Raw genomic sequence first — 21,081 nt, 5'->3', positions numbered from 1 at the left:
CGCTCACGTCATCCAGCGACTCTGCTGCATCGACTTCCCGCCCACACAGAAACCTCCTCTGACTCCCATCACCTCTCATCCGGTTTCTCACTCAGGCTGAAATCACAGGAACCGTTTGGCTTGATCTGCAGATCTAAGCTGCTGCAGTGGAGTTTGTACGTCACTCGAAATAAGAATCAGCAATAAAACAAGACATGAAAATCTCCATGCAGCTGTTTCTGTGAATGGATCTTTGTGCTCAACCTAAACAGCTGTGCCTGAAAGCAAGGCACTGCTTTTTTCAGAGTAACAGTGGGAATCTTGTTTGGGTCGGTTTGAAAACGCAGAGTCAGAAAATCCAGATCTGTGCGGAGAGAAGTGAACTGAGCTGAGGTGGAGCGAGCGAGCCACACGAGAACAGAAGCCGGGAACATCCGTCAGCCACATAATCCTGCACCAAACACAGGCTTCAATAAACTAATGGAACAACCTCGGAAACAACAACTTGACCTGGTGAGCAAAACCAACAACAGCAGGGAAATGTTTTGATTCACGTGAGATTTTGCAAAGAAGTTCAGGATTAATATTATTTATTAATATGTATCTGACTGAGAGGATAATAGCTTTGTGCTCTTTTTTATTCTATTTGTTTTACAGCTGGTGTCAGCAGCTAAAACTTTGAGTCCCCGTCCACACTCTGCACCAGTTGGTGACGAGTGATCACCACAACGCTCCGACCATCCGAGAGAGGGTTTGTGAATTTGTTTTGGGTTCTACACGAATACCAACAAACAAAAAGGATGTTAGTCGACTTTATAAAAACAGTGACAACCAATCCAAGGATCACCTGAAGACACCACAAGTGCATTTTACTAGTTTTACTATAGTTTTTTTAAAGTGTTGGCTCCTCAAATGAAAACAACACCTCTTTGACTTCACTCTAATTTGCTGAGAGGTGAATGGATTCGGATATTGTGATGTGATTTGATGTGTGTGAACAGCAGAAGGCTTCGGCTCTGATGGATGAAACTCAAGGACACATCAGCAGAGACAGACGGTGGCAGGGAATCGAACCTGTGACCGTCCAGTGACACCACGAGGTTAACGAGCTGCGCCAGAGATGATAGAACAGTTCCGACCAATAAGAAACATCCCTGGTCCTCATTATATATTTAAACATCTCCACCAAATAATACTGTCGTCACTTATTTTTTTATACATTATCACCAAGTAAATGAGTTTGAGGGGAAATTAAATTGTATCTTAATTTCCAGCAGAATATTGTGGTAAAGCCACATTTAATTTACAGTTTGCATTTTATCTACTAGAGCTGCAACATTTAGGGGATCGGCAAAAAAATATAAATTCATGATTTTAGTCATTTTTAAAGCAAATAATACATTTATTCTATTATATTCTATATTATATGAGATTATCTGATCAAAAAGTAAAGTATAACAATGACACTCAGTTAATTGATTTAGAGAAAAATATTGGTTTCCACAACTGGAACCATCAACAGATTAGATTAAAGATCTGTACTGGATAGAAACGAGCTCTGTGCTGGTTCTCTTTGTTTTCCATGTTGAACTCAAACATATCTTTGGTTTTGGGACAATCACTCGAACAGAACACGTTATTTAAATATGTCAACTTGGGCTTTTTTATTTTGATATTTTTAAACATTAGTAGCAGCAATGGATTAATTGATAATTGAAATAATTAAAATGTGCAGCTCTAATATCTACTAACCATTACATTCTATTACATTACTATGGTTGTTTGTTAATAAATGAATCTCAACTTAAATGAAGAAATGATAGAAGGTTCCGGCCGTGATGAGGTTTCCTAATTTTCATACCTGCGTTGCGCATTTTGGTTTCTGAGCGTTTTAGCTTTTGCTGGTCCTCTACATCCGAAACGTATACATGTGTATTTACAGCTTATTTGTACTGTGAATCTGGTACATACTTTAATAAAGAGCTCAGAATTAGCATGTGTGTGTGTGTGTGTGTGTGTGTGGTGTGTGTGTGTGTGTGTGTGTGTGTGTGTGTGTGTGTGTGTGTGGCTACATAACCCTTGGCTAATTGGCTCACTATACAGACTTTAATACATCAGCGTAATAACATTTGTGTATATAGACTTTACAGTGTGTGTTTACTCATTAAGGCTTCTTGTATCCTTACATGACATAAATAACATCTGTTTACATATAATACAAATAAGTGCGTCATTAAAGGTTCAGTCGAAACCAGCTTCTTCTCCATGTTAATGGCCTGAGCATCAGTCAGATAGAGACAAAGACACGCGACACCTAAATGAAGCCACTGCTATTTTTCTATCTATTGTCCAGACCTCAGTTATGTTTTTATGGACTTTTCAGATTAATTTCAGCTTTCAACAGTTTTGAGTGATGCAGGATGAGACACGAGAAATGAGACGTGATCATTTGGAGATTTTGCCGCTTGTGTGTGATTCATGACCTTCAGCTCCCGGCAGTGAAAGTGTTAAATAAGTGAGGAGCCGACGTTCACACCTTCGCGTCACTGATTTCATCACTGTCTCTTCTGTCAATGATTCCATTTAACGGATTTATCCTCCTCGAGTGATATTTTTACCTTCGTCTTATTTTCACTGTTAGAAAAACGGAATTGATTTGCGGCAAAATCTGTCGTTTGGTGAAAAAAAGAAACAAAATACAGACGGGAAGAGCTCTCCTGGTGCTTTCTGGGTAATGTCACCCTGTCCACAGTGACTCACTTCACTTCGCTCATCGTCTCCTCCCACGTGTCTCTGCATCCATATTTAAAAAAACCTGTTTGTATTGTTGGTGAATTGAACTGCTGCTGCTCCTCAGGCATTTTCAGAGGTAAATGAAATACAGGAGGTTAAAGCTGCATTAAGCAATTTTTCACCCCAAAGAGGCACAAAAATCCCAAAACAGAAACTGCGAACTTTCCAACTTTCTTGTTAAATTTGTAAACTTTTAAGACTTAAATTTAGAGACTTAGCAGAGTTGCCAGTATTTGTATTTTCTAGATTTTTCACTTATTTATGGATTTGTTCATCTTCAGGTATCTGGGTTGTAAGTGAGAGGAGCAATGTTCGGAAACAAATTGAGAAAATTCAATTTTAATTTAATTTCACCAGAAAAGGTTTTTGTTATTTTCACGAAAAATTCGAGATCAAACTAATACAATAAAAGTTATTTGTTGTATATCAGGAATGAAGTCATAATGAGGTCCTCATGTTCTGAGACAAAAGATGTGAGATCATAATATTTTGAACTAAATTCATACTTTCGTGAAAAATATATAACTAATAATATAACAAGAAGAAATCCAATCGTCGTTCTTTTCCAATTCACTCAATGAATCCGAAACGTTGCTTAATGCAGATTTAAACTGAATAAACTTTAAAATGATTATTGTTCGTTTATCTCTGATGCTGGTGATGAGTGTAAATGTCACAGGGGAGAGAAATATTATTTTTTAAAATGCTGCCTCAGTGTATTTGCAGGCCAGTGAGCACCACAGCTTCACATTTACTTTATAAAATAATGAAACAACATTTGCTGTCCAGTGACTGACGTTGATTTCCAGTGATTTTCACATTTAACATCTGTGTGAATCTCGTGATTAGGATTGAAAACATGTTTAGATCTGAGTATGGAACACCAGACTCTCAGTGAAGTGTTGATCTAACTTTCTGTGTTCGCCCGACCACCAGGTTCAGTCAATGTGCTTGTTCCTGTAAACCTCCAAACATACAAGGATTTCTAAAGCAGCTCTAATCTGTGATGTACAACCAGGCTGTTATCCAGGCTTACCGCTCATCTTCTGTGGGGTCCAGCCTCCCTCGTTATACATCCCTTATGCGATCGGTGAGAATAAATAACCCATTAACTCGGTTTACCTTCATCCCACAATGCTGGGTTGAAGCCGGGCTGCTGCAGCCCAAAGTCTTGTGCTGGGGACGAGCTTCTCTCAGCACAAATGGGGGATCTGCACCATTTTGCATCCCCATGTTGCAGCTGAGCGCTCACTCGGAGGAAGGCAGCACGGTAACGCACAGCTAGTTGAGTCCGTGTGCAGCAGCTGAAGAAGAAGAAGAGGAAGAAGCACTCGGAGGGTTTCTGCTCGGTTCAGATTTGGAGTCCCGGCTCGCCCCCGGTTGAATGTTTTTCCGAGTCTCTGCGTGTTCCACCAGAAACTCCTCCCCTCCGTCCCCGCCCTCTCCGGCCTCTCCTGTCGCCAGCTGCTTCATCCTCAGGTTGATGGAGCCGTAAGTCCTCTTGGGTCGTACGAACGCTGCCCGACGTCGGTACATCTCGCCGCGGCATATGGACACCATGAGCAGCACGGACAGGAACATCCCCCCCAGGGTCAGCAGGCCCAGGCCCGCGATGATGCACTTGTCCAGGTGGGAGCCCAGCTGGGCGTAGTACATCTCCAGCTTCTCCATCTGCCGGGCCGACACCGAGTCCGGGTCCACCTTGGCCTCTCTGGGGATGGTGTAGGCGATGACCACCAGGACGATCCCGCTCACCAGGAACACCAGGGCGAAGACGAAGCCGTAATCCGCCGAGTGGTCGTCGGCCGGGTTTAGCTCGGTGAAGTCCTGTCCTCCGTCCTCCTGCGCTCCTCCTCCTTCCTCCTCATCGTACGACTGAGGGCAGAGCTCCTGATGCTGATGCTGAGAGGAGGGAGGGAAGGAAGGAAGAAGGGATGAGAGGGAGGGAAGAAGGAAGGAGTACCTCATTTGTATTTAACAGCCACGTTTAATCAGCGATTAAACGTGGCTGTTAAATATTTTAGTCCCAATGAGATAAACCAAAAACTCAAGTAGCTGATGAAACAAATAGTTTTTTAACTTCATGCTCGGCAAACAGTTTCAATTTTAAAACTGCTAAAATGATGATCCGTGGTAACGAGGTCCCGTCGACCAATCATGACTCAGTGTGAGATGTCAATCATGAAGTTTCGCACCATTAATACATCATCAAATAACCAATTAAAACCATTTTGACCAGTAACATGGAGACTTAAACATGAATCAGTTTGATACTGAGAACAACCTAAAATGACAGAATCCATCTTTGAGTTTAGTTTGGTCCATGTCCCATCTGTTAACATGGAGGAGGCAGGGATTATGGCATGTACGACAGCCAGCCACCAGGGGGCGATAGACTTTGGCTTCACTTTTGGGGAGCCGTCACCTCGTCCATCTTTATTTACCGTCTGTAGAAAGACACCAAACTGACCTTGCTGTTGCCTGAAGTTGAAGGCGGGCAGCTCACCTCCTCCTCCTCCTCCTGCTGCTCCTCCTTCTGCTGCTGGTGGTGGTTTTGCTCCTCGTCCTGCTGGTAGGAGCCGTTCTCGAAGCCTCGGGCGGAGCTGCCCACTGCGACCGCTGTCCAGGGCGCCGAGACCCGCGTCGGAGACACGCCTCGCCGGCCTCCTCCGCCCCGCAGCTCCCGGAGCTCTACGGCGTTGAAAGAGGATTCCATCGAAATGTGTTCGATGAGCTCATGTCTTCACCAAACTCTCTGTGACATCACTGAAAAATAATAATCATACTGCATTAATAACAAGGGACAGCAACACATTTAAAAACTGGTTTTAACAAAGAGATTCTGACCATTTAAACCTGCTCTGACTAAACACATCGACATTACCACAGAATCACAGACAAATCCCCTGAACCACTGACATCTCACCTTGGTCGTCACCGTTTTCCATTTCTCTTCTTGTCTCATCACAGTCGCCTCTGCAGCTTCTGTCTGTTGAGGCCAATGCAGAGTTAAAATCAGATCTTGAATCTAAAACACATCCACTTCTGGTCTGTAACGACACCGGAGCTGGATCACAAACCCCAGAACTTCAGAAGTCCCCAAAGTCCCCAACTTCACTGTGTACCAGCAGCAGTGAGTCCTAATTTTAATTATCACAATATTTGAAGAGCATTATTATTATTATTGTTTAACACAACCCTAAAAAATGAATTCAAAGTTATTAAAAGTCTTATTTTGTGTCCCCCACAGACGCCTGTAGTTTTCTCTCCTCCACCACAGTTAAAGCTTCTCCCTCGTGTCTCACTTGAACTATTGGCGACACTGCCCTCCCTTGATTTCTGGTGGTACTGCTCCAATTGAGTCGTGTTCAGACGTGACCTGCAGGTAAAATCCAGAGAATTGGATACGGAGTTGATCACACATGCACAACACAGCAGGAGGTTTTCTGCACCGACTCCATCACAACAGCATCAAATCCTCATATTCAGGCGAGAGGCGGAGCAGCGGTGTGCAGCCGACAGAGACAGGAAGTGACGTATTAACTCCGCTGCAGAGATCATGTGATTATCTTTACAACACACACACTGGTGCCGACTCTTATCCCTTACAAACATCTTTGTCTGTGTCTTCAACACTTCTGCATTTGTTTTTATGTTCTCACATCGGATTCTCTCGGCTTTCTGCGGACTTCATACCCGGGGGCCAGGCGGAGATAAGATAACCCGGAGCCTCTCACTCGGACGTCTGCGTTCACACATGCACGAGAAAACCCGGAGGACCTGCGGAGTTCAGCACATGTCTGAAAGCAGCGTATCAAACATTTAGCATAAATGAGGCCACAAGGAAATAATGAAATAAAATAAATTAAAAATGTGTGCTGGGGCCCCCTGGGTAGTTAATCCGGCCCTGTACACCACCCCACACACACACACACACACACACACACACACACACACACACACACACACACACACACACACACACACACACACACACACACACATGGGTGTGAACCTCATTCATGCGCATCAAACTCGCAGGTTTCCACCAACAATCACAATCTGTAGAATCTACAGATATAACACTATAATATTTCCTCCTCCTCACACCGGTAACCTTCCCTCATCCTTTCATTCAGCCTGGGGACACGTTTCTTTTTGCATTTCTCCAGTGGAAACGCTCCAGGTTTCAGTGTCTCTGCTGCCGGAGAAGCTCCGGGAGGAAGTCGCCCACTGACACAGGTACCGTCCACCATCACATCCCGGGAGCAAGGTGTCCTTTCACCCCGGTGATGTGCACCCGCGCCGGGCGTCACCACCACCACCACCACCGTGACCTTGTGATGCGCCAAAGTGCCAAAACCTGGAGCACCACATCCCCGTGTGTGTGTGTGCGTGTGCGTGTGTGTGTGTGTGTGTGAGATATTATCAGGATAAGCCGGAGGAAGATAAGCACAACACCGACTCACACGTCCCTCTTATCCCGACCTGACGGCTGATAACGCGGACTGGGAGCGGAGCTCGAGTCGGTATCACCGGATGATCGAGTGCAGGAGCAAAATAATGCAGGACAGATTTCCCCGGGAGGGGTGGATTGGTGGGGGGGTTGGGGGTTGGATGGATGGAGGGAGGGATGGAGGTTAACACCGGGGATGGATTCGGTCTCCAGGCAGACAGGCAGACAGCCTCCATCCGGAATTAACACGGATCATCTGCGGTTTTCACCGACAGGCCGCGGAGCGTGGATGCGTTAAAGTGACCGCGGAGACAGCGGGGTGTTACCTGGAGCTGGAGCCGGGAGCAGGCGCGAGGCAGGCGGGAGGACAGGCGACCGGGGACACCGTCGCATCCGGAGAGGAGGAGGATGCTGGAGGAGGGGAGGGGGAGAGAGAGAGAGAGAGAGAGAGAGAGAGAGAGAGAGAGAGAGAGAGAGGAGGGTGTTAAAACTGACCATGCGCAAAACCAGTCCAACCACAACTGGTGATGACAGATAAACACATGAATAAATACACAAATAAATAAACACATGAATTGATACACACGTAAATAAACAAATAGATACTCAAATAAATAAATGAACATAGTGATTAACACACACACACATAAACAACTTAATGAAAACACTCACAAATTCATAAAGATATAAATGTGACTGTTCGAGACTTTAAATAAAGATGGAGTCTCCACCGCCCCCTGGAGGTTGGATACAGGATAGGTCATAAAACTCCATGTTAGCAGATGGGAGACAAGAAAACAAAACAAATCTAAGTAATAGATAAATAATGTCTAAAGATGGAGGACATGACGGCTCCCACAAGAGAAGCCAAAGCAGCGTAATCGCCCCCTGGTGGCCGGCTGCAGTGTAGTGATGCATGTCTGTGACTGTTCTTCAGTTTCTGTGGCAGCTCCTGAATGATTCATTTAGCAGGAGGTAGGCGATTTTGTGAAGGAGACGAAGAAGACAATTGAATAAACACAGCTCACAGTTTTATTGTACAAAAATTTAACAGTTTGTAGAAAATACAAACGTCTTTGAAAAGATTCACAGAGAAGAAAACACCAGCGTGACACAGATCTCGGTCCCGATGACAAATTCTCTCCCATCTGAGCAAAAAAAACCCACTTTTAATTTACATTTTACAAAGAGCCGTTAAATTTTTGCTAAAACTCTACCTTTGCTTTGAGCAGAGCAACTACACAGGTGTTAATGTTTAAAGTTGCAGAGACTGACTTGCAACAGCAGTGCTGTTTCATCAATGAATTCAATAAAATGTTAAATTAAATTTGAGTGTAGATACTACACAGTGCGGTTGAAAAACGCTGCTTCAGTCCAGCACTCTTGTTGTCAGCATTCAACCTGTTATTATATTCAACCCACAGAATAATACAACAATTCATAACCATAAAACTAGTAAAATAATAAAAACGTTTCCTCTGCATTGAAATCTCCACCAACAGTAGAGACGTCAGCAGATAATGTAGGAAAAACTTATTCTGACTGGAAAATGTACAATAAAGCTTGATTTGTCTTGTTAGAGGAAACTATTTACACGAGTTAAAGGATCAAATTGTCTTTCAAATCTGTTTGAGCCGTAAAAATTCATCTGTGAATAAAAACTAAACCAGTTTGTGCTTTTTTTGACATTTAGGAAACTTTCACAACGTCCACGTTTGATCCAGATCTTTAGACTTTTCAGTTCAGTCTGAACCTTTTCGGGATAGTTTGGACTTTTGGACCAATCACAGGAAGTCGAGACGGCAAAAGTATTTAGTCCTTAAATAACATTGTGAAACCAAAACTAACCGGATGAAATGAAACTATGGAACAAACACGTGAAGCTTGTTCAGACTCTCGGGCGAGAAAACATCAGCAAATGTTTTTACTAAAACGTTGAGTTATCACTATTTCTTTTGTGTGTAAAACTGAAAATATCTGCATTGGATATTGGATTTTTTTTAAGTTTACACATCAGGGTTGTGTATGTCAGAAAATATGATTGTGTTAAAATGAAGTTGGGCTTTCATTTTGTGCCAAGTTCATCTTTCAAGAGTTAATTTCAGCTAAAATGACGCAAACATGTTTCAGTGACAGTTCTTTTCTCCATTTGTCATCATGATGGTGCTCAAATATCCCATTGTAGATATCATTATATCACTGGTGTCAAAGCCCAAGATTCAGAGGTCGTGAAGCGGAATTAAAATTAGCTTATGATAAAACCAAATGGTTTGAATGTTGAAGAGGCTCCCTGACCCTCAGGTCATAATATTTACACGCACAGGTCAAAGATTAACAAGCGTCCGTTATTAAAAGGATGAGTAATACGGTCATTTTTCAGGTTTTTATCCGTCAGCGACTCTGCCGCTCGGACACGACGTCCTGCAGCCGCTTCAGCAGCACGTCGGGGCTGCTGCCGTTCTCCGGACACGCCCTCTTGCTGGGGGAGTCGCACGCCGCTGATGGCATCATCACGTCCCCTTCCATGGTGAAGGCGCGCTTCCTGCTCACACAGCCCTGTCTGATCATCCGGTTGATGTCTGATAACTCCTGGAGGAGGGGTTCAAAGATTCAAGGTTACATTACCACGATTACTTTCATTATTGATTAGCGATCATTTCCCCAATTAACGGATTGTTTTGTCTGCATCATGTAAAGAAGCTGCAGCTTTTTTTCTCCACCGTTCACTTTACGTCACTGAACCGATGAATCAGTTACTAGAAGAGTTTCAGACACTGTTCCTCCGAGTGTTCGTACCTTGGACGGGCTGCTGTTGATCCTGTACGTGTAGGAGTTGGGCGTGAGGCATCCTGCGGAGTTCTTGTGGGGCGACACATACAGCGAGTGTCTCTGAGAGATTCGACGAGGAGAGAGCGGCTGAGCCCGAACCGACGGGAACGGAGAGAGAGGAGGAGCGTCCGCCTGGAGGGGAGAAAACAAGTCAGGTCGTTCTCTTCAGTTCACTTAAACCACGGTGTAACTCAGAGGTATCTTGTTATCTCACGGCATGTGAGCACCATACCCGGTTGTCATGGGTGGCGTATCGCAGAGCGAAGCTTTTCATCTTCAGGACAAACACAGTGTTGTAAAATTGTATGAGGTCACCACGTTCCTCCTCGCCTGGTTGGCCGGAGTCTGCTTCTCCTGACACCGGATTGGTTTTCTCGGCAGCTGAAGAAACAAACAGATCAATACTTAAATAAACTACTTATAATAATTCATTAAACAAAAGGGTCAAATATTTGTAGACTCTGGTTTCTCTAAAGGACAGGATTTGTAAACTGAATCCTCTTGAGTTATCATGTTGATCCATTAAACCATTTTGAAGATCGATTGATTTCTTAAATCCTCACCACATGATTCCCGGGGCGCCGCATCAATGGGAAAGAAAGTTTTCCTACTTAAATCATCTCTCCTGTTTTGTGTGTGTGTGTGTGTGTGTGTGTGTGTGTGTGTGTGTGTGTGTGTGTGTGTGTGTGTGTGTGTGTGTGTGTGTGTGAGATCGTACATTCGCCACCAGAAACAGGATCCACCTCCATGTTCTCATCAGCCACCTGCTCCCTGGGTTCTCTGTGTCGCAGTAACACACTGCGGTACACCTGCACGCACAAACACACACATTGCAACCTTTCACAATTAAAATTAAAACAACAAACCTACTATTACAACACACTCACACATTTTGCAATAACATTTTTTTAAATGAGGTTAGTTTATACTTGTAAGACATCCATTAATAAAAATAGCTTATAAGAATTATTTCTAATTAAATGATTTTGTGTTGTGTGTGTGTGTGTGTGTGTGTGTGTGTGTGTGTGTGTGTGTGTGTGTGTGTGTGTGTGTCTCTTACATGGCTGCTGGCCTGTGGTTGGCTGCGGTAACACTTCATGATGTCCTGGAAGGTGTGAGTCTCTTTGGTGATCTTTGATGAAGAGAAGACGGAACCACACAGTTACATAGATGCTGAGTTTCTGTCAAACCATCAAATCTCAGGGGTCACACATGCAGAAATAAGCCGTCTTTCAAGATGAGGTCATCGGTGAGGTCGTCTTGATTCTGGTTCAGAGCCGCTGCCAGAAACACTTCCTCCCAAAAACCTCAGCCGCCAAATTTCTGACCGAGTTAACATTCTCACTTTGGAAATAATGTAGACGCTACAGAGCAGCAGCTGGTCGAGGTGTCGGTCCTTCATCAGGTCAGTGCAGTGAACCAGAGCGTGTTCGAAACACGTCCAGATTTTCCCTCGTAGCTCAGAGGAGATGTCCAACCTCGCGCACAAATCCCTCAGACGAACGCTGGCCAGGTGATACGCCTGAGACAGAGACAGAGGACGAGCTGGTGAGGAGACTGAAACATCCTCGAGAAATTAACATCACTGGTAGAGAGGAGAAACCAATATGGATTGTAGGAGCTGACGCTTATGTTATAGAAAGTTCCTGATACCAATTAATATATAAGAACAAATTTGGCAGAACTATGATGTTGTGTTTGTTTGATGTTTGATGGATGTTAAATCTGTGTCTGTTATCCAGCTCCTACCTTCCTGAAGAACAGAGCGAGCGACCCGGTGCGTCGTGGTCGTCCACTTCCCGTCTGGGGGTCAGAGGTCGTGGGTGCAGGGGCGGTGATTCTGCTCGGGGAGGCGGTGAACAGAAACCGAGCAGTGACGGTGCCAGAGGAGTCGCACTGCTGAACCGGGATCAGCGCGATGTGGCGTTCATTATTCACACCTGCAGATTTTAACAGAGCGGTTTTCATCTTTAACAAAACTGAATCTGATAGTCTGGGTGAAATGGCACAAACCATCAAACTGAAGATGCTATTTGTCCGTTTGCATGTGTATTTTTGTGTTGAATTATTAAAATGCGTGTGCATGTGTCATCTACCTTGCAGTGGGAAACTGAGGACAGTGGTGGGTGTCACCTGGCCTCCGATCTTCAGGGTGCCACTTGAGCCGAACGTTAACCTTTTGGCCGGAGACGACATCGGGCTCAAGCCGGGATTCAGCCCCAGGGTCGGAGGGTCGTCGCCAAAAAGACGGCGTTTGGCGCTGCCGGCTGCAGGAGAGCTGTACCTGTCGTGGACTGACAGAGGAGACGGAGGCACGTCTGGAAGATGGAAGGAAGTGACGGCATTCACAAGGTTATTAAAGAACCAAAATTAAAAAACAGGTTTTTTTCAGGCAAAAAGGAAAAACTATGACGTGACCCCTGATTATTTTAAAGTGTAACGTAGAACAACAAAATCAAAGGTGGATGTAGATCATATTGTTGATTCTTAATATTGTTTTTTTTACGAATTGGAATCGTTCTTTTTAGGGTTTGGTTAAAAACTAGGTTGTATTAAATGGACAGAATTTAAAATGACTTAACGGTCCAGTGTGTAAGATTCAGGTGAAAGGATCTATTGACAGACATTTTATATAAAATATTCCTAGTGATGTATTCACGAGTGTGTTTCATCTAAATTATATAAATTGTTGTTTTATTTACCCTAGAATGGGCTTTTATATTGAAATACTTTATATTTACATCTGGGGGGGGGGGGGTCCTCTCTATGTTTCTTGTAGTGGCCCAGACTAGACAAACTTACACCCTTTGAGCTTTTATGAAAACTGAAGCTACCACAGGTTCTTTCATGTTTGGAAGGTGAGGTTGAGGTGAGGGGTGTTCAGCTGCAACGTGCAACTTCACCACTAGATGTCACTAAATTCTACACACTGCAACTTTAACATTTTAATGATATTGACCAACATAAACACAACACCCACCTTTGCGGATGCTGCCCAGACCCGATCTGAACTCCCTGATGCGTGGGTGGATGATGGGAGAGAGGGCGACCAGAGGCAGGTGGGACTGACCTCCAATGGTGGATCCAGAACCTGAACCAGAACCCGTGTCGAGGCTGGAGGAAAAATTCACCTGGAGGGAGAGAGAGGGAAGAGTCAATGAAAAACAGAAAGAAAGAGGAGAAGCTTGATCCAGGAAGCATCCGAGTGTGTAAGTGTGTGCGTCCTGCTGACCTCCTCCACTGTGGGGACCTTGCTCCCAGCAGCCTGCAGGGCGCTCCACAGGGCCGAGTCCGCGGTCCACGCTCTGCTCTCCAGAACCTGCTCCTCAATGGAGTTCAGATGTTTCACCATGTCTCTGGACAGACCTTCCTCTGAGCGGATAAACACCTCGATCACCTGCACACACACAGTTGTTTTTGGGGAGTTTCAAAGCAACTGACAGTATAATAATTGATGGTTTCATGGATCAAATGCAGTTTTTCTTGAGGAGGCAAGAACAGAGGCATAAAAATGTGTTTGTCACCTTAAAGAAGTAGAACGGGGCCAGTTTGAGGACGCTGATGATCCATGGGAAGGTTCTGTGGGAGCTGTAGGAGAACAACACCACCTCCAGACAACAGCCCATCAGGGAGCAGTGGAAGATATCCTGCTCCAACAACACCTGGCAACACACAGATTTATATTCATTTAAATATTAATTTAATATCATGATTATGATTATTAAAATATAGTTTATAGTCACTTTAACATTTGGCGACTCTGTGAAAATGTATGAACACAATAACACACTGTGGCTGCCGCTTACACTCATGTCTTTGCCTTGCAGCCGTTTGGTCTCCGGAACCATGACGTTCTCCAAAATCTTGTAGTAGAGGATCTCAGCCAGCTTCAGACGGTTCTCTGCAAAGTCTGAAACAGAAAATGAGTAAGAAAAGTTAAGTTACCACGGGTATGTTTTATTTTACGAGAACAATGCTCCTGGGGTTTCCTAAAGCCAAAGACATTTGAAACAGTTTTTAAAAAAAAAAACATTCTTTCCCAGGTGTTAAAGAAATAAGAAACGACAGATATCATTTCATTCTACATGTGCACAAGTGTCAGTTCATCAGGGACACCTTTAACTACACTGCATCATATGAGGAAGGTAGGCTACATAACAGAAACCTTATGGTATACTGTGACAGTTTACCTGCACCAACAACACCTATAAAATCATTTAACTGAAACATTACAACCTTCATGAAGGAGGATTTATCGCAGTGTGCTATGTTAGTTTCAGCTGGGTGTTCTTAATAAACTGACTCCTGAGTTTGTGTTGCAGCAGGAGGATCCCTTGGAAAGATTAAATCCTCTGATCAGATTGTTTTGGTTGAGGCAGCAGCTGAAGAGACACCTAAATGTTTATTATGCTTCTTCTACAGTGTGTGTGTGTGTGTGTGTGTGTGTGTGTGTGTGTGTGTGTGTGTGTGTGTGTGTGTGTGTGAGATACCTATATGAGATCCGGGTGTGTCCTCCGAGTCTTTGGTGTAATGTTCTTTGAAGGTTTGTCCCAGCGTCTTCACTCTGGACAATATGGAGTCTGTGGGATCTCTGGAGCACGACCTTTAATACAAGCACAGAACTCGATGTTAGTACACGTGGTTATGATGTCGTATCCGTTAATGTTTAACTTCTTTGTTTTGATCTGTACAAACAACCGTTTTCCTGTTTTCTACTCGACTTCTACTGACTTGAATATTTGCATCAGGTGGTCGCTGGGGGCCGTCCTCAACCCGGACACCATGCTCTGCAGCCGGCTGACGCTCTGCGTTGCCGAGGAGACGGGCGTGACGAGCAGGTCCTTCTCCTTCAGGTAAACGCGTCCAGTCAGAGGGGTGGAGGGGGCGAGGGAGCCGGACTGCAGAGAGACAAAGAGGATTATAATCCATGTGTTCCTGTGTAACATCTGGATGTTCTCAAAGGGTTTTGTTCTGTTGTGTATAGAACATCAGGATTGTGTTTACCTTCTCTACATGCTGCTGCAGCTGCTTCTGATTGGTCGTTTGGCTGGCGGACGGTTCCTGAACGATCTTCCTCGGGGTTCCTATTTCCTCATCGGCATCGGCTCCAAGAAACACTCGTTCATCAAAATCTCCCACCGTCAACACGTACTCCTCATACTCTTTATTTATGGCTTTACTGAGGGAAACACAGAGTTAAATACTTCTAGCTAAAGGAAGGTTTACGCTAATATGCTTCTAACTATGTCCAAAACTATTCAACTCATATATTGCAGCGTTGTCGCTTACTTGTTATCAATGAAGTTCTGAGGATCCAACAGTTCTGTTAAAAGCTCTGCGTTCCCTCTCAGGATCTGAGATTCAGACAAACACGAGTTTACAACAAGAAATGGACTCAAAGCAGAATGTGTGTTCTAAAAAGTACAACTTATATCTGGGTTGGAGTCAAATGATCGCGAAGAGGGGGAATAAGGTGTCGCTGGAAAGGAAGAGAGAATACAGGTTGGTGTGTTTGTACCCGTTTCTGCAGCAGTTTCTGTATGTAGGGTTTGAAGTAGTGCTGTTTGATGCCTTTCGCCTCCACCACCAGTCCGTCGTGCAGCTCACACAACCTCTCCAACACACACGGAGGAGGCTCGTCCCCTGAAACGTGACCGTCAGCGCGGTAGAGAGCAGGAAGACCTACACACCAAAACAAAACTTAACACACATGCCAGACTTCTGTGGGCCATTTTAATATTTGACTAAAGGAAACGTCATTTGTGGTGACAGTTTTTTTCAGCTCTCATCTGACGCTACCACCAACAACATTGGGGACAGGGACATGTGATCATGTGATCATATGACAGACAAGTTACAGGAACAATAGCAGATTAGAAAGGGGGAAAGTCAAACATCTTGGACAACTTCCAAAATTGAGAAGATGACCCCCCGCAATGTCAAGTTTTTCTCCATGTGTGGTAAATCTTAACAGTTTTTGTCTTGCAACTACTAAAATGCTGCATGTGAACAAATAATGATGAAGTCTGGTTTTTCCTCCTCCCTCTCTCTCTCTCTCTCTCTCTCTACCTCTGAACGTTGGGTTGATCAGGTCCTTCCTGTTGGCACAGAGCAGAGCGTTTCCAAACACCAGGTCCAGACAGCAGAGCAGCAGGTGGTACGAGTTCACCAGGTCATCGCCGATCATCCGGAAGTTACCTTCACACACAATATACACGTAGTATATTATAGTACTGTAGAAGTAGGGGCGGAAAAATGACAAACATCCGCTGGTTTCAGGTTCTAAACTATTAGTGTTTGACGCTTGTCTTTGCATTTATAAGAGGACTGAACATTGAATAAAAATACATGTCCCTCGGCTGAGTTAATCAACGAAGAGAATAACTGTAGATTTAACTCAAATAAACCTATAATTCTTTTAATACTTGGAGATGTAAAAGGGGTTGACTAAGTCCAAACTGAGAACTGCAGCAGAGTCAAAACTAGTACAAATAGGATTCACAGAGCAGCTGTCAACACGTGTTTGTTTCTTGGTACCTTTAGTGTAGACAAACAACGTCCAGCAGAACTTGAACACATCACTGATGTGACACGGCAGCCGCCTGCAGAGCCAGAGGGAGAACACACACTCCGTTATACCGAGCTGGAGAACTTTGTGTGTCTGTGTGTGTGTTTGTCTCTTGATAAGAGGTTATTACTGAAACAATGACTAAATGTGACAGGGAGAATAAAAACATTGCCCTTGTGTTTCCAGCTTTAGACAAATACAGGCATAAATATCTGTGTATCTCTGTGTGTGTCTCTCTCGTGCCTGTGTTTCCTGCTGCGTGGCTGGCGCGGCGGCTCGGCTCCCTGTGGGTTCTGAAACATGTCCATGAAGATGGGCTCAAACTTGCGGAAGATCACCGTGGAAACCTCAAAGTTGCGCTCCAGCTGCTCCATGCGCAGCCGGAAGTTCTGCGTGAGGTTGGACATGTCGGCCCACTTCTTCATCTTAGAGAAGAACTGGATCAGACTGGACGACACGGAGGAGAACGTTAGGAGCAACATACAAATAACATGAAAATACTACTAGACAAATGTGAAGTATAAGAAAGACATTAAAATAAACAGCTTCAAGATCACAATATATTTACAAAGTTGATGTTTGGGAATGAATAGGGTGAATAGGAATGAGCAAATAAATCAAAGAATAATAATATAATCCGCACAATGTGTGAAGAAGGAGAGAAATCGGAGGAGCTCTTCATCAGGTCACGAGCTCTCGGACGATTTAGATTATTTTACAGCACAGTCGATAATTAGGGGCCAAATCTGACCCATCAACAAAAATATCTAACACCCTGAAATCAGCTGAAATTTCCCACCAAATGTTTGATATAATCCTTAATAAATCCCCCATGAAGACAGTATTGGAGCAGTGCATGGTGTTCAAATTAAGTGTACGAAGGTTACGAGATGAATAACACAATAATTGACATAACAATGTGCTTCGTCGGCTTTTGCAGAGTAAACAGTGACTGACCTGAGTTTGGAGGAGCGAAGGATCCTGGTGAGAGAGACGCAGTTTCCCTCCATCAGCCCTTTACCCACCGTGGGAGTAGATCCCTTCCTGCAGGCTGCGTACAGTGAACAGGCCAACCAGTGCACCACGTCTCCCTGCAGAGACAAGACAAGACATCATGTGGAGACGCCAACAGAAACATGATGAGCTGCAGTCAACACACAATGTTTGGTAAGTCAGGTTGAATATGTGGATGTTAGTTTATCATAAGGCTTCAGCGAGTCATCATTCTGCAGCGTTTGACTGATGGTCGGAGCCACTTGCTGCACAAACAAGTGTTTTTTTTTACATCATAACTGAAAATAGTTGTTTAGCGTGATAAAGATTTGATTTCTAATACGTCACTTTGGGCTGTGGGCTCCGACATCGTAAACAACACAACCATTATTCATTTAATTAAGAGAGTGATGTGGAGAACAGCTAGATTCAAACACTTAATTATCATACAATACACATGTTATATAGTATCTCATCCGAGCTCGTCAGTACTTTGACTTCTCACCTAAAGCTGGATAAGAAGGGATTCTTACAGAAAACCTTTATTCCGCTCTCACTAACACTGACCATGTGGGTAAATGTCCGTTTGCAGAGCGACAGTGGACCAAAGCCGCCATTAGCAGGGTGGACACATCAAGGTGCATAAGACTTGAAGTGACATTTAACCAGCGTGCGGCCCCCCCCTCTCATCCGTCACTGTGGAAACTAGTCTCAATGAAGACTGTGGCAGTAACGTCACGTTCAGTGATGAGGATGGAATCAGTGTTCGGGGGTCTGGGTAAACACCTGACGTGTCAGACAGGTGTTTATCGTACGTTGTGTCCATTGTTGTCTTTCTGTCACGTGGCTTCTAAAATAAGGTCACGTCTTTCAGTTTATCAATCAATTAGGAACGTGCAATAACGCAATAATTAATAAAATATAATTGTCCTCAATAACAATATAACAAAAGTCCAACTCATATTGATATATTGACAATGTGAAGAGCTATGATACAGAATTGATCAACCTTGTTAATCTTCATTTAAACTTTAAAGAAATAAAAATGTGATATTCACCCTGATAATTATAAATTTAGATTATTAGGAACATTTGTGTCTTGACCAAGTCGTCCAGTCCTGTTCAAACAGTGTTGGATGTAAACAGAGGTTGGTTGAAGTAGTGATGTTTATGTGTGTGTCTGTAGTGAAGTGAACTGTGTGTATGTCTGTAGTGATGCGTGTGTGTGTGTGGTGAAGTTAACTGTGTGTGTGTGTGTCCGTAGTGAAGTGAACTGTGTGTGTGTCTATGGTGAAGTGTGTCTGTAGTGAAGTGAACTGTGTGTCTGTAGTGATGTGTGTGTGTGGTGAAGTTAACAGTGTGTGTATGCCTGTAGTGAAGTGAACTGTGTGTGTCTGTGGTGAAGTGAACTGTGTGTCTGTAGTGGAGTGAACTGTGTGACTGTAGTGATGTTTGTGTGTGTGTCTGTGGTGAAGTCAACTGCGTGTGTCTGTAGTGGAGTGAACTGTGTGTGTCTGTAGTGAGGTGTGTGTCTGTAGTGAAGTGAACTGTGTGACTGTAGTGATGTTTGTGTGTGTGTGTGTGTCTGTCTGTGGTGAAGTCAACTGCGTGTGTCTGTAGTGAAGTGAACTGTGTGTGTGTCTGTAGTGAAGTGAACTGTGTGTGTCTGTAGTGAAGTGAACTGTGTGTGTCTGTAGTGAAGTGAACTGCGTGTGTGTCTGTGGTGAAGTGATCTGTCTGTGTGTGTCTGTAGTGAAGGGAACTGTGTGTGTGTCTGTAGTGAAGTGAACTGCGTGTGTGTCTGTGGTGAACTGTGTTCCGCTGTAGCGAGTAGAGGTGTCTGTGACTATCTACAGACCGGATGATGAAACATGTGTTATTTCCGGTGACCTCTGACCTCCAGGGTGTATGTGTCCCAGATGGCAGTGAAGTTGTCCATGGCGGCGGCCGCGGTCTGTTCGTCCATGTTCAGCTCCTGACACAGGATCTCCAGACTCCTCCGGATCGACCGCTCCTCCATCCTGCCCGACTCCGACGTCTCCTCGCCCCGCATTGGTCCTGGCAACTTGCGGGATCAGTTTGGACCGAGTTTAGAAAATGTGGAATCCGCCCTCGGGAGTTTAAATCCTGGAAAACACGGCGCCGCATCAACCTCCAGCTTCCTGTTTCAGCACAGCCGCAGCACTTCCGCTCTCCGGACCCACAATGCAACGCGTTGGCGCGAAAAGTGCAACGCAGCGACCAATCAGAGGCGAGGGGGGCGACGGAGCCGTTACTAAGCAACCGCCCGTGTCGCTGCCATCGGTCAGTTAAAAAATGTATTTAATGTAAAATCATTTAGGGAAATAAATAAGATTTTAAATATACGAACTGATTAATAACTCATATTATTTCTATGTGTCTGGTGTGACGTGTATTTTGTATTCGTTAAAGGTTTGATATTTTATTCTCGTATATTTTAAGCTCATATTGTATTTGAGTAGTTTTGTGTTTTTATATTTATTTGATCTAGTTCTCACGACAAAATAAAAGCCAGTAACCAAGAGGAAGGCCTTGTGTTCACAGCCCTCTCACCTGTTTATGGTAAAATACAATTTTAAAGAGTTTTAGAATTTGTATATTTAGATTAAAATGTACAACAAAGACTTATTCGCGGTTTGAAATGTGCAGTACTGACAACATGGATGACATTTATCTGAGCCACACCAACTTTACTACAGTTTGAGCTGCAGAGCTGTTGTTGTTGTTGTTGTTGTTGTTGTTGTTGTCCCCAGCGGATGAACCATACTCCTGCTCTCTCTTGCAACTACTTTGGTTGAATTTTAGTCAGAACCAGAATTGGACTTTTGGACATCCTACAGCTGTAGGATTATTTTACTATAATAATTCTGTGGGAAAATATCATTTACATTTTTAAAAGAGCTTTCAAATGGAGGTAAAAACCAAACTAACCGCGGTCTGGCTAGTTAAGGCATGCTGGTGAGCTAGCTTTAGCCAAAGCTAATTTATAAAAGGAATAGCAGATAAACTTATATTATTGAGTATAAAGTACTTTTACCAACTCTGTTTATTTCTTTCTAAGTTCTATAAACAGTCCTGTGAATTATTGTAAAAACATATTTATGTTAAATACATATTTTCTTGGCCCTGACTGAACCTTCTTCACCAGAGGATTCTGTACATCTGTACCTTTAACCGTACAAAAACAGGCAATATGCTAATGACTATATTCCTAAACTGTTCATATTTTCAAATAAATCGACCCTTTCAAATATTTGATTCATAGGTTGACGATATTTGGTTTAATAGATTCCATTGCATCCCGTGGTGTGCTGAGGTGCTAATAGACAAACTCACCACTGGAGGGAAATGAAAGCTGTTGTTTAAGCTGCTTCACATGATCGACCACAAACTTAATAATCAACGCACAGTCTAAAGCAATCCAGTAATGCAGCAGGCTATA

General features: G+C 43.8%; 2 protein-coding genes across 2 annotated transcripts; both read right to left on the bottom strand.

Annotated features, from left to right (window-relative positions):
• Nucleotides 1–450: 450 nt before the first annotated feature.
• Nucleotides 451–7,625, bottom strand: tmem74b (transmembrane protein 74B). The gene is made up of 4 exons (XM_047339376.1): nt 7,555–7,625; nt 5,699–5,761; nt 5,243–5,538; nt 451–4,674 (listed from the first exon to the last, which is right to left on the bottom strand). The coding sequence occupies exons 3-4, from the start codon at nt 5,486–5,488 to the stop codon at nt 4,054–4,056; spliced, it is 867 nt and encodes a 288-aa protein (XP_047195332.1). The 5' UTR covers nt 5,489–5,538; nt 5,699–5,761; nt 7,555–7,625; the 3' UTR covers nt 451–4,053.
• Nucleotides 7,626–8,237: 612 nt separating this feature from the next.
• On the bottom strand, nt 8,238–19,808 carry rbl1 (retinoblastoma-like 1 (p107)). The gene is made up of 22 exons (XM_035152400.2): nt 19,516–19,808; nt 17,583–17,716; nt 16,869–17,072; nt 16,595–16,659; nt 16,127–16,255; nt 15,576–15,739; nt 15,347–15,411; nt 15,062–15,236; nt 14,789–14,955; nt 14,548–14,660; nt 13,864–13,967; nt 13,582–13,719; nt 13,290–13,454; nt 13,038–13,188; nt 12,154–12,375; nt 11,807–11,997; nt 11,403–11,579; nt 11,118–11,189; nt 10,776–10,866; nt 10,290–10,438; nt 10,025–10,189; nt 8,238–9,817 (listed from the first exon to the last, which is right to left on the bottom strand). The coding sequence occupies exons 1-22, from the start codon at nt 19,669–19,671 to the stop codon at nt 9,620–9,622; spliced, it is 3,195 nt and encodes a 1,064-aa protein (XP_035008291.2). The 5' UTR covers nt 19,672–19,808; the 3' UTR covers nt 8,238–9,619.
• Nucleotides 19,809–21,081: the final 1,273 nt, after the last annotated feature.

The sequence above is a fragment of the Hippoglossus stenolepis genome, chromosome 3, assembly GCF_022539355.2.
Source record: "Hippoglossus stenolepis isolate QCI-W04-F060 chromosome 3, HSTE1.2, whole genome shotgun sequence".
In the NCBI taxonomy this organism is placed as follows: domain Eukaryota; kingdom Metazoa; phylum Chordata; class Actinopteri; order Pleuronectiformes; family Pleuronectidae; genus Hippoglossus; species Hippoglossus stenolepis.
The sequence above is the reverse complement of the archived record's forward strand: the minus strand, read 5'-3'. Positions and strand labels throughout refer to the sequence as shown.